A 13858-nucleotide genomic window follows, 5' to 3' on the forward strand; every position below is an offset into this window, starting at 1 on the left:
CCGGAGCTCCTTCCCTGCCCAGCTGCTGGGAGCGCGGGGAGAGGCACATCACCCATCGGAGGCGGATGGATGACTAGAGAAAAATAGCGACTTGTTTACAGGATGACAGTCAGGATTTGTTTTTTTCTCCCTTTTTCTTCTTCTTCTTCTTCTTCTCCTTCTTCTTCTTCTCCTCTCTCTATTCCGGAAGTAGCTGCTGCGTTGGTTCAATCTCCAAGCCGACCATTTCGAGGAGGAAAATCAGCGCCAGCAGTATCATCACCACCATCTATCTGATCCAATAATCAATGCCATTACTGCTGTGTAATTGCTCCCGGATGCGAAGACATCTTCATGCGTCTTCCCCGTCTTTCTGTCTAATTAGAAAAATCGCAGGGTGCCTTTATTATTCCGCCTCTCTTTGACATTTTCAGCCCGTATTTTGGCTCGCAATGAAATGCTGATGGACATCGAAGCGAAGATGGGAAACATGGGGCTTTCGGGTGTTTTTGTGTTGCCATGTTTCCAGCTAGGCTTCTGAAAAAAAAAAATGCAAATGAAAAGGATTGTGCGTTTGATCTCGACGATTTGGATTGTCGGGGTGAATGGCACGGATTCTTCGTGGATCAACCAGAGGCTTTACAGAAAGGAGACGAAATAGAGAGGAAGAAAAAAAAACGGGACCATGATCTGACGCTTGGGATGCTACAGTGAGGGACAATAAAAAAAAAAAAAACAGACATATTATAACCACATCCAAATCAAACTTCCATTTCATCTTCCGCAGCCTTATTTTTTCTTTTTTTCTTTTTGGATTATGATTCTTGACAAGAGTCCCAGATGTGACTGTGTGGATGGCATGTCGTTGTATTTTATATCCCATCTTCTGTTTCCTGGCTCTGTGCTGCTCTCTCTTCCACTCGTCCACTCTCTCGCAGTCTTCTGCTTTGGGTAGCAAAAACATGTAGGCTATTTTCTGCTGCAAGCCCAGTGCATATGAAAAAAAGGTTTCGTTGAGAGCAGCGCGGCGAAGAAAATGGACCGTGGAAATCCAAAAAAACAAACATTATAGCCTCCAAGTTGTCAATGTTTTTCTGGAGGGAGCGATGGAACATGTATCTAGACAGCGTTTGCTGAGTTGTTTGAGTAATGAATATTGAAAGAGTGTGTCGGCCAGCTGAAAGGGAAAATCTTTCATCCGCATTGGCTTAGACACACATGCCATCAGTTGGGGCGAGAGCCTTTATTTCTCTGGATTTCCAATTAGTAGTTGTGGTATTACAGATATAGCCAATGAAAATGAACACAGTGGGTGTATGAATAATAATAATAATAATAATAATAACAACAACAACAATAATAATAATAATAATAATAGAGGGAGAGGAGAAAAGACAAAAACACTTCATTTATTTATTCCAGTCTGGCGGATTCTTTATGTAGCCAAACATGTTCAAGTATCGGATCCGCATGTTTTTCAATGAACTGAAAGTCCTGGTGTTTATGCGATCCGATTCGAGACAGTCCGGCTCAGACACAGATAGACGGTCCACCACCATGCGAGGTCTGGGGATGGGCGGCTGCGGTTGGCCGCCTTTCGTCGACTGCCATTCCCGGGATGACGAGGAGGAGTACTACGGCAGCGACCCGCGGCCCCGGAGCCTGGCGTTTGAGGACAAGGAGCCCAAGCTGCAAGTGGGCCTGGACGCCGTGTCTCTGGCCAGCACCGCCAGCAGCCTGCGGACCCCCCAGTGCCGGATCTGTTTCCAAGGCCCAGAGCAGGTATAGACATGCAGCAGAGAATTGGTTCCTAATGCTGATGCCACGTCCTGTGTGGATGGGAGGCAGGGAGGCAGGGAGGCAGGGAGGCAGGCAGCCTGTTTGTTTCACATCTCTGTGCTTAAAACGTGCTGCACACAGCCTTTGTGGTGCCATCTTATACCATGCATGAAATACCCCACATCAGCAGCGTTTTAGGAAGTTTGTATTCTTTTAACAAACACACACTAGGATCTTAATTCTAATCTGCCATTTTGATTTTTTTTTTTTTTTTTTTACACAGCAAATCACAAAGGGGCTCTGATTCAGTGAAGCTACTACAACCATCCTGTCCTACATCTCTCCCTCTCTCCTCCTCCCACCCACCTTCCCCTCACCCACCTCCTTTAAAAAAAACAATCTAGCATTAGGCCCAGGTTTCTGACAATCATGTAAAAAATAGTCAAGTCAGATTTATTTATATAGCCCAAAACCACAGATTTGCCTCCAAGGATTTTACAATCTGCACAGCATCTGCTACCATGTATCCTCACACCTTTGATTTTAAAGGCAAATATTGTCCCTTTTTATCTCCTGACAAAAGATGATTGCTCAGTGATCGGGTTATCTAAATAACACTGTTTTCATAACTAAGCTAATCAGTGGTGGCGAGGCAGCAGTTCCCACACATCTGAAATCCGGCCAGCATAGCAACAAAGAAAGTTAGCCAATTAGGTCTGCAGGATGACAAATAGGCTGAGAGGGACTGAATATGCATGAGTCACAATCATTTTGTAAATGTAAATCAACTGTCCCCCGTCCACATTTGTCACAGAACAGGATGATCAAGTATTGATCTTTTGATGATCACGCTTCCTGGCCAGACAATGGTGTTGACTGTGATGATGAATGACAAGTTAAATGAATTTGTCATCCATGTTTTCTTTTTTTTGTGTGTGTGCTTCTATTTCTCCTCTTTTTTCCTCTCTGGTGCTTGGTTTTTCCTGAGCTCAAACAAAACAATAAGTATTGCATCTCTTTGGTCTGTGGCCAAATGTCAGTCTCACCAGATGTGCAGAAACCTGTGCCGCCTGGCTCAGCAGGTAGTCCTGAAGCCTGAGATAATTAGAAACACTGTAAATCCTGTAGGAGCACAGATGGATATTACCACTTAGTCACTAAGATAGGCGTATAGTGTTATTACAGCCCATGTGCTAATTTATGACATCTGCCTTGGAGTTTCTATTGTGAGACATAGTAAAGTGGAGAGCCACAGGACAGCGTATAAATCAGTTCAGGGCTTGTTTTGGATACGAGGCCATTTGATGTTACAGACAGGGATCAAGCCCAGGTTGCTGTCTTGCCCACTCAAACATCTTCCCTTAATAATAGGTTGATGTTTTGGGCTTTGGGCTCTCCGGCAAGGTGACTCATCGTGCAACATGGCTCTGAGCTGCCTCTTTAGCTACAGACAAAGAGCAAGCAAACAAAGCACTGAGGGAAAACCCTGAGACTACACTGCTACATCAGCTCCTCACTGTCATATCAGTTCATATATTTTCTTGCCTCCACAGCACTCAATTTTCTGTTCGTACAAAGGGAAGGTGTCTCATACCTCCTTGGGTGCAGGGTGGGTGGGTGGGGGGGTGGGGGGGCACATTTGCCATTTTATTGTTATTTCATTATTCAAGCAGGTCACAACAGGGGCCAGGATCATGTCGCTGTCAGCGGGCCAATTACCCACAGACATAATCACCTTGCTCTGTGGGCTGCATTGAGTATGAGTTCTTATTAAGTGTCTGTCAAAGGTGTCAGAGTGTTCCATGGTACAGTAGCTGGGCCACTGATTTCACTTAGCGTTGTCTGGATTCACAGAAGCGGTGCCAGAGCCTGCCGGAGGCAGTGTTGGGTGTGCACGGAGTTGGAGTAAGGAGGGGTGGTGGTGGCGGTGGACGTGGTGATCACCCCTGCCTGCCCTTTTACTCTTGTAGTGCCCAACAGCGATTTCCCCCAGGGACACACAGTCTGGAGCTGAGGAGGCACTTCCAAAAATTTTGGTCTAAAGGTTACGGCTGTGGAGGAAGACCATTTTCTTAGTCATAGAAGTGACACACCAAATTAACACCTTCATGCTCTGTGAAGTGGCCTTGAGGGACAAACCCACGCCAGATCAGCCGTGCAGGAAGTGTTTGTGTGTGCGTAGAGGTGCTGAGCAGCCTCTATGTTTGTTGGGAAATGAAAAGGGCCTTGTCTTCAATTTAATGTCTTTGGATGTTCTATATTTGTCCTGTCAACAAATCCAATAGAAGTATTGTGTGCGTATCCACAGCCTCATATTTCTTGTTCTTCAGTGCCATAGGGCTAAAACAGAAGTCCTTTAGATTAAATGACAAAATACATTGTTTGTCCATGTTCTACAGAACTACACATATATAAGCATTTCCTGATCTGATGCCCCTATCTGCTGGACGATATCCTTCGTCTGTGCTTTCCAAAACCGTTACGAATCACTGAAAAACAAGTGTATTTCATGATGTGAGAGCGTTTTGGTTAAGATTTGGTTAAGTTCAGGCACAAAGATGACTTGGTTGGGGTGAGTGGAAAACATATTTATTGTTTCCTCTTTTAGCTCTTGCTAAATTGCTCATCATGGATCTAAATCTCTTTCAATAACAACAATTTGCTTTAGGTTAAAATAAGTACTTAGTTAAGGTTAGAAAGTCAACCTGGTTTGGGTTTCGCTAAAGTTCTCTAAGGTTAGAAGACATTCGTCGTCACGGTTACAATAATAAACATGCAGTTAACAATCATGCTCAAAAGAAAAAATGTTGACTATTGAATTTAAACAAAAATAACAAAGCGCTACTTCCCATGTTAAAGTCCATTGTTTTGTTGACCCATCCATCCACCGCCACCTCCTCTGTGTGTGCACTTTAACGTCACTTTACTTCTTCCTTTGCTACCGTCATAATTATAATGGCCACTAGAGGGCGCTGTCACTCGAACGTTAATATCTTGCTGTTGTCGAGGACAGTCCCTAACAACGCAGTATTGAGGCACAGTGTTATACTGGTTGACATGTTTCTTCATTACGATGAACCTGGACACTGTAGTTTATTTTGACTAAGTCCCACAAACACAGTAACTACTGCAAACACTGTAAATACTCACCAGAGGGTCTAATGTGTGTTAAACCGCATCTGAAAATAGTCCCCACCTAATCCTCTGTTTACTGCTGTTGAAGTTACATCTGCTAAAAATGACAGTGCACATCTGTTTTAGCAAATTATTCAGCATTTTATTTACAATTATATAATCTTAATCTTTTTTTTTTTAGATTTAAGATCTTCAGAAGGAACCAGTGGTTTTAGGGTTTGAGAGCAACTGGTTTTGTTTTTTTCAAGGGATTTGTTGACAGTAGGAAAAATATAAAAACTATAAAAAAATTCCAGCCTTATAATGTAAAATTATGCGGGTTAAGTAGGTTTATTTTAAGAGTGATGTATCTTTACAACTGACTTCATTGTTCACTCAGACACACTATATCACTACATGCTCTAGTTTTTTTTTTAGTATGACTACATCCTGCTAGTCCAGATGTGACCTTTTAAGTCTCATTATGTGTTTTTTTTACTGTGTGTTGCCCTCAGGTAAAGGCACTGGCTTTAAAAAGAGAGAAACTGCAAATGAAAGAGAAGCATTTAACAAACAATGTGTTTCACCTCCATTTTCACTCAGTTGTTTTCAATTAATTGATCGATTTGATTTGATTCAGTTGAGTACAGCTTTTACTTGCCCCTTCAGTATAAAAGTACTGATGTAAAGATTTAGCTTATTAAAAACACACATTATTAGTATTATTATCTAGAATAACCTTGTGTTTTCACTTCTGTTAGTGTTGAGAAAACCTCATATGTCAAATATTTTCTAGTGTGTGAAGCTCAAAATAAGATTTATTTAAGTATTTTTTTTATTTTTTTTAAGTCATTTAGATTGCTGTGCATCAAAAACAACCTTCACACCTTCAGTTTGGTTTCCTGAAGCTAAATTCACTCATTCACGTCCTGTGAAATATCGAGCAGGATGATCAATTATTGTGAACATCAAACAACACTGCCTAAGAGTTTGAATCTTGAACCTTATTTTGGGATCAACTCAGGAGACACTTTGAAGAACTGTGAACGCAAATAACATGAGCTTTTGCATATTACTCAGCCTTATAGTTTTAATTGGATGCATATCCAGAGAGAATCCCTTTGGGTACCACATGGGTCTAAAACACGGTCTCTTATTCATCATAAATAGAGGAGCTTCAGGAAAGACTCCTCTTGATTTTGGCTTTAGATAAAATGATTGGTCATCATACATATCACATTCTCTGCTCAAACAGCCTCTGTTTCAGGTAATGGTTTCAAATCATAATCACAGCTTTTAAAGGTCTTTGTTTTTATTCTGTTCTACTTGATCATGACATTAACTTTCTCATCTCAGCCTTAAAATGTTTCCTCATAACACATACACACACACAAACACACACACATACACACACACACACCTCAACGACAGCTTGACATTTTAGAAATGTTTGCTTTCATATTGTTTTTATTTAGTTCCTCATATACTTCTGACCTTCTCTGTGTTATCTTTATAATGTCAGCAGGCAAGTTATTTTAAAGTTTACGAGTGGCATGTGGCTCATCTGCCAAACCCAATCTTTTATACAGTGGGACACTTGAAGTCTTTTATTATGAGTGGGAAGGTCAGTTGAGCCAGATGGGGGAACGATGCAGTGTAGACGGACTGAAAAAAAAACAAACATGAAGCATTATTTGTGTCAACGTAATTCTCTGGTGCATAAACCCTGTGTTGATTAAACAGGCACTTCTCTGGCAAGCTACTGTAGACATATTCTGATTCACATTTCTGAGTCACCATTTATTAAGTGAAAGATTTTGAGCCCTGATGTTAATTAATTTTGTACAGAAAAACAAGCAAACAGACATTATTAAACTTGATTTCCATCATTTTTGTGACCAATACGATGAAAAACAAAAACAAATGTAATACTAAATTCAGTTTTTTGAGTTAGTAAATTGTGTGTACAGTCACTTTATTACCCAGTAAACTGAACCCGGTCTCACTCTATAAAGTGTGTACCACTACAAACATTATTTGCCACAGAAAACCCACAACTTCAGTCTTCTAGACCAAAGCAATTAATAATGTTGTATGACATGCCACATCACTGACTTATGAGGCACCACAGTACACAGTAAAGTAATACTACTACCAGCAATAAGCAAGGCTGGATTCTCAACTGGGCAAATGACAACTTCCCAGGGGCCCCAAAACCCCAGAGTTACACTCCTCTCTTTCTGCCTACATCATTTGATTAATCATTGATATGTTGGAAATTTGCACCACTGAGGTAGAATATTTCCCTCCATCCTCCATCTTGTCTTCCCAGTCTTACAGAGGGACTCTGTGTCAACATGTAGCTTTAAGACTTTGACTGTTTTCCTTGGATTTGTGTTGTAGTCATTTGTTGTAAAATGTTATATCAAATTACTTCAATCCTTTCCTGTGCTTCAATTAATTAACACACAGAAAACGTCTTGAAACGTATTATTCCATCATATGAGAACTGGAAGGCTGAAGCAGCAATTATTTTGCATCAACACTACGACTGACAATTATTTTCTTTAATAATCAAGTTGAAAATAGTGGAAATGTCCATCATTTTTCCCTGACGCCCAAATTAACAAAGTCAAATTCCTCCTTTTTTTCAGACCAGCTGTTAAAAAGCCCAAAATGTGAAGTTTACTATAGAAAACCAGAAAACTGGCAAATATTCACATATGACAACATGGTACCAGTGAATCATTTGCATTTTTACTTTGAAAAAGACTTAAATTTTTACTAATCAACTAACTGATTAATCAGCTAATCATTTCATTTTATTTCTGGTTGGTTTCTGGTTGTCTGAGGAAATAATGAACCTACCAAGTATAATGTGGTTCAGTAGGGGCCAACAACAAGTTTCCCTTCTGCGGTTTTGGGCAGTAACATTAGTTATGAAGATTTTACAGTAATGTGATTACTTTTCCAGTAACAACTATTGTAAGGGATTACAATTTGAAATTTGGTACTTACAGTACACCGACTAATCCAAGTAACACTCTGTTACTTTGACATGTGGGGTTTGGGGAAAGACACTAAACAGTAAACAGTAGAGTTGTTCTGATATATAATGATACTAGAATTGGAAATGGCTCGGATACTGTCTTAAATACTGTATCAAGTATTGTCTATGCACCAATCTGATGCCACATAATTTATTAATAAACTTTGTAGTTTTGCACCTGAATAAAACTGTAGTTCTGCAGTTCTGAAACAGTATGCCACACCATTTTTTAACATCTTAACAACATCTTAATTACAGAGGTGGTACTATAGGTAGATTTGTTTTGCTCCCTGCTCTCCATGTTTATGCTAAGCTAAGCTAACCATCTCCTGGATGTATGGCTTCATATTTTTTGTATACAGACATGAGAGCGGTATCAGTGCATTTCCCAACTATTCCTTTAGATTTACTTTTCCTTCAGGAAATTTGGTCCCTGTTTTATATCTTAGTCCAGTTTGCAAACAGTTTTTGCTTTTTCAAAATCACAACCTTTGAATCTAACACCTGGAAACCTGGCAGTCAATGTGTATGTTTGATGTTTTCCAGACCTGTTTGTGTTTGCTGAGAGGTGTAAGTTTGTGATGAGGTTGGCTGAGTTGAACTCAGAGTTTGTGTGAATCGCCGTCAGGCTTCGGCAGCTCTCTTCTCCTTCATCTACCTGCCCTTGAAGCCTCACCGCTCCCTGCTGTTGTTGCAGAGTGCTTACATGCCCCTTTGCCAACTGGGCCTCACATCAAGCTGTGCCCATTCATTGATTTACTAAAGATTCACTCCCATAATATCCCCCTCCCCCCAATGTTGTCATTTTAAATGTTTTCATTCAACTGTGTGTTTTTCTTTTGCTTTCCGTTAAGTGAAATGACGAGTTTGCAGAAGTCTGCTCCAAAACGTGCCGTCATTTTAAGCTGTCCGGCTAAATGGATGTTTGACTTTGAATGGTGGTGACAGCCTGAGTGTGGTCATCCTTAATGTGGCAAATAAGCCAACAGACTTCAGGTGCTGACGTTATGCTGAAGGGACAGTGGATTTGGCCCAAAAGCCACGTTCTCCTGTCTCTTAGGGACTGTATGAAAATTATTAGGAAGGGGAGGGGTGGTCAGAAAAGGGGGAGGGTACTATAATTTTTGTTATAATTTTTCTGATTTTTTTTTTTTTTTGGAGAATAGGAGGGGGTCTTATATTTATATTCACTCCCTTATTCTGCATCATAACAGAAAGCAGAACTATGCTAGAATTAAATGTGTCATATAAAATTAGCTTATAATGCAAGTTTAGCACCACATGTAGTTTACAGTGTTACGAATATGACCAGCTCTGCACACATTCATTGTCTACAACCAAGACACTTAAAGCTTTGTTTATGCCTGTAAAACTAAACTCCCTTATGTGAGTTTAGCACAGCTTTTATTAGCTGTTCTACTGGTTTATTTGTTTGTTTATTTTATTTATTGCTTCGAATATTGAGAGTGGCTGGAATATAAGTGGAACACATCATTGTTTGCAATAAATATGGCTTCTATAGTGCGATCTGGTAGTGCATATTGTATTAAGATATCAAGATAAGATTGTGATGATAAGATGTTTTGATCAGGCTACATCACCATAAATTCTTTATATTTTACCTCTTTAGTAATGATTAAAGGAATAGTTCAGGATTTAAGGAAATATGATTATTTGCTTTCCTTCCAAGAGAGAAGATTTTTTAATAAATATATTTTAATAATATTTGTTTTCATCTTGCTGCGTTTTCCCTGTCTGTCCTGCAGGGCGAGCTGTTGAGCCCCTGCCGCTGTGACGGCTCTGTGCGCTGCACCCATCAGCCCTGCCTCATCCGCTGGATCAGCGAGAGAGGCTCCTGGAGCTGCGAACTCTGCTACTTCAAGTACCAGGTCCTGGCCATCAGCACCAAGAACCCTCTGCAGGTAACATGAATGGGAATCTGCACCACACATAAACAACAACCACACCAGCTGCTGAGTTACACATTTCAGCAACGAGCAAAACAATCTTTGTGAAAACAACTTCACACTCCCTGCTTGGATTATTACTGTGTTAGAATTTGAACTAAAAAGCCACTGCAGCACTGATACTGTGCCTGTCCAAAATGAATGTGACTCACGCTGCACATGTGCGTGCACAGCATGGCTCTGTTCAGTTTGGTCTGGCAAAAAGTCTCCTCATCAGTTTCCTTTCAAAACACATCCAGCATGCTTTTTGACTGGGATTCAGGGTACTGGATAACTATCATGTAAACAAGATGCTGATAAGTGTGTGAATATGTAAACTCTGTTTCAACATGAAAGTAAACACAAACGCTGCTCTGCTCTGTGAGGTGTTGTATTTTTAAACTCATTATCGCATGGAGTAAAACAAGTTTCTGCCGCTGACACAACTTCTCATATCAACGTACACAACGTACAAATGCTGCTTCATCAGACCCAACACTGTTTGCTAGAACAAATCTTGGGCCGTCGCTGTGTTGTCAGGACTGTTTGCCATATTGTGCTGACACATTTTCCCTCTGCGTCACTGTCCTTCTGCCCCCCTTTTCAGAAGCAGCCAATGGTTCTCAAACCTATTGAGAGGGTGCCATGTGTGTGTGGTTGTTGGTTTGTCTGACATATTTATTATTGTGTGTATACAGTATATACCATGTAGAGTCAAGCTGAGAAAACCATACACTGGGTGATTTACAGAGACATATTGACTCAAAAAGGCTCAAAATGTTGCAATAAAATCACTTTGTTTTATAGTTTTATTTCTCACATTTTTCTGTGTAATGAAATAATATATTTACAACCCTGGCAGCTTTATGCTTTGTTAAAATAACAAAATGAGAGCTCAGATTTCTAAATGAGTTCCTGTTGAAACGGGATACCATGCACTCGGGGTAAGGGCAATTTCAAAGGTAATAAAGAAGACAAAAATTAATATATATGTCTTTATTCAAACTCGAAAATCATTAAGGGCAAAGCCTCTCATTTACAATGATATCGAGCGGATACAAAATGATAAAGATACAAGATAAAAGAAAAACAATCAATGAAAACAAACATATAAACAATTAATAAATAATGTAAAATTAATTAAAACAGGTACAAATAGAGGTTAAAAGTTTTGAGATTATGGACTTAAAATGACCAAGAGGTACCAACAAATTCATTTTTAAAGACCTTGTAGTGAGTTCCAGGTGGAGGCTGCAAAGAAGCCAAAAGCAGTTCTTCCAAGCTCAGTATGAACTCAAGGGACATGGAGTGTAAGCCAGTCATTAGTCCTGGTGTAATGTGGTGCAGTGGACTAAACTAACATGGAGGTAATATGTGAAGGCAGCTTTCCAATTTTCCAATAAGGGCGTTGTGAATAAACAAATACGTATGCAAGTCTGGCCTCTCAGAGAGAGGACCACCCTAACCTTTCTGTACAGGATGCAATGATGAGTGAGAAAGTCAATAAAAATGAACCAAAATGAACCTGGACTCAAGCAGAATTCTGAATGCAGGATTTTTACTTATAATTCAGACTGTTTACATTGTTGTATTGGTACTTTTACTTAAGCAAAGGATCTGCGCACTTCTTCCACCACTGATTTAGACTCTCTTCTCCTTTCCAGTGGCAAGCCATCTCCCTGACAGTGATTGAGAAGGTGCAGATCGCTGCCATTATCCTGGGTTCCCTGTTCCTCATTGCCAGCATCTCCTGGCTCATCTGGTCCTCCCTCAGCCCCTCGGCCAAGTGGCAGCGTCAGGACCTGCTCTTCCAAATCTGCTACGGCATGTACGGCTTCATGGATATCGTCTGCATAGGTAAAGGACAGACACCAAAAATATACAAATAAAAGCCATTCTAAATAGCATTGGCAGCAGCAGTTAGAGATAAATTGTATGAGAATATCACATGAAAAGATACACACAGTAGAAGGCTTAGGTGAGATGCATTATGCAACAAGAAGAGTAGCAAAGAAAGCAGGGTGTGCTTTGGAACAGCAACAAAAATATTAGTAATCACTGGTTGCATTATGCAAGGACAAACTAACATGATGACAAAAAGATGTATTCATTTAACATTCTGTTGGTCATTAAGGTCATAACAAAATTACAAAACTAAATAAGCAGATGGCGCATATAGGTAGGAGAACAGCCAGGCAAATTTTGATGATATCGCAGAGAATAACAGATTCTGTTTTCTAGGAGCAACCTGGTCGACTGTTAATGTGTAATTGTGAGTTGCCTGTGTAAGACAACACTGAGAACAGATGGCATCAGATATCTGCACTGTGATTATTGCCAACTGTCTAATCTCATCCACAAGCGAGATGGAAAGTTCCTACCTATGAAGCTGATTGCAGCTCGTGGGCCCTTTTAGCATAATATTTGATGTAAAGCATTGGGAATTCATTGGCTTTCATGTGCTGTCCTTCACCCTGTTCCTTCGGTTTTTTTTTTTCTGTCCAGGCCTCATCATCCATGAGGGATCTTCAGTGTATCGAATCTTCAAACGATGGCAGGCTGTCAATCAGCAATGGAAAGTACTGAACTATGAGAAATCAAAGGACTTGGGTGACCCGGTGAGTTCGAGCAGTAAGACGGGGGCTCGTGGCTCTCGCAGTAACCCTCACGGTCTGGCCAGCAGCAGCGGTGGGCGACAGAGCAGGAGGCTAAGAACTATTCTGAACCACCACTGTGGGTACACCATCTTGCACATCCTGAGCCAACTGAGGCCCAACGATCCGCGGATCAGTGCCGCCGCCAACCGAGAGGTGGTGATGAGGGTCACCACTGTATGAGTCTAACCAGGCATGTGCGGATGGGCTAGACCTCGTCTTTGCGTCCAGATGTAAATGAGTGGAGGGACTTATGGACCTAATATTAAATAATAAAGACTCATGTAGGCAACAGGAGCCCTGTGAGGAGCTGAGCGATGCCCGGAGCATCAACAGACAGCACACACTTGAGGATTTCTCCTCTTGTTTCGTACAACAAAAGGAAGCCAGATGCTCCTTTTCAATAATTAAAGAACTGATGTGAAAATAAGGACGAAAAAGCATTAAAAGACACCAAACATGAAATGTGTGTAGGGGGTGGGGGGGGGGGAGTGTAAACAGGCTTTGTAACCTAGTCCAAGATGATGAGACGATTTTTCCAGTTCAATATCAGGATGCACATTTTTGTTTTTTGTTTTTGATCCTCTTGGTTTTGATTTGTATCTATTCTTTTTGTTTTGTTTTTTACTCACTTTGATTTTGTACGGATGTATGATTTTAGAGGAAATCATGTAACTCCATACATGCCAAGCATTTCCAGACAACTATGTATAATGATCTTAAAATTTCTACAAGCTAACCAATGCTGGTAAATAGACCGAAAACTGAAACAAACCAACATGAGGGAGATACAGAGGAGACAACAGAACAATAAGTCATTACAAGTAAAAAAAGAGAAAAAAAATACAAAAGAAAAAAAAAAGAAATCAATAAGATTTCAGTGACACTTAACCTTTCTGCAATAAAGATACGTATGTACATTTCACAGGGAATTTTGCATGGGTATATAATTTTATTCTTCATCACATAACATAAGCACATGACAAATTTGCTCTATTTCGAATGGTGCTTGTCAAAATAAACACTTTAGAAACATCTGATTTCATTGCACCAACTTTTTGTCAACACGACAAATGGCAGTGTGTTACAGCTATTTCAGCTAAAATACAGATTGTTGCTGCTGTGTGCTGATTCAGATTTGATAATAAGTAAACTATTGGATTAAAAATGGGGATCAGATGATCTCTTACTAATCAGTCTCACTCTGTTTTTTCTTTACCCCACCTGTAGCTTAAAGCATGCGAGGTCTGAGTGTGTCGTTTTCCTGTGTGAAAATGTAGTGAGGTAATGCTGTTTTAGGGAAATAAAATGGGTCATCCTTTATTTACATTAGTTTT

The 13858-nt window shown here is 40.2% G+C and overlaps 1 protein-coding gene across 1 annotated transcript; it reads left to right on the forward strand.

The window, feature by feature from the left end:
• Positions 1–13844, forward strand: marchf9 (membrane-associated ring finger (C3HC4) 9). Its single transcript, XM_056385929.1, has 4 exons — positions 1–1761; positions 9688–9843; positions 11532–11724; positions 12373–13844. The coding sequence occupies exons 1-4, from the start codon at positions 1429–1431 to the stop codon at positions 12702–12704; spliced, it is 1014 nt and encodes a 337-aa protein (XP_056241904.1). The 5' UTR covers positions 1–1428; the 3' UTR covers positions 12705–13844.
• The last annotated feature ends 14 nt before the right edge of the window (positions 13845–13858 follow it).

Source organism: Seriola aureovittata, chromosome 9, assembly GCF_021018895.1.
Source record: "Seriola aureovittata isolate HTS-2021-v1 ecotype China chromosome 9, ASM2101889v1, whole genome shotgun sequence".
In the NCBI taxonomy this organism is placed as follows: Eukaryota; Metazoa; Chordata; class Actinopteri; order Carangiformes; family Carangidae; genus Seriola; species Seriola aureovittata.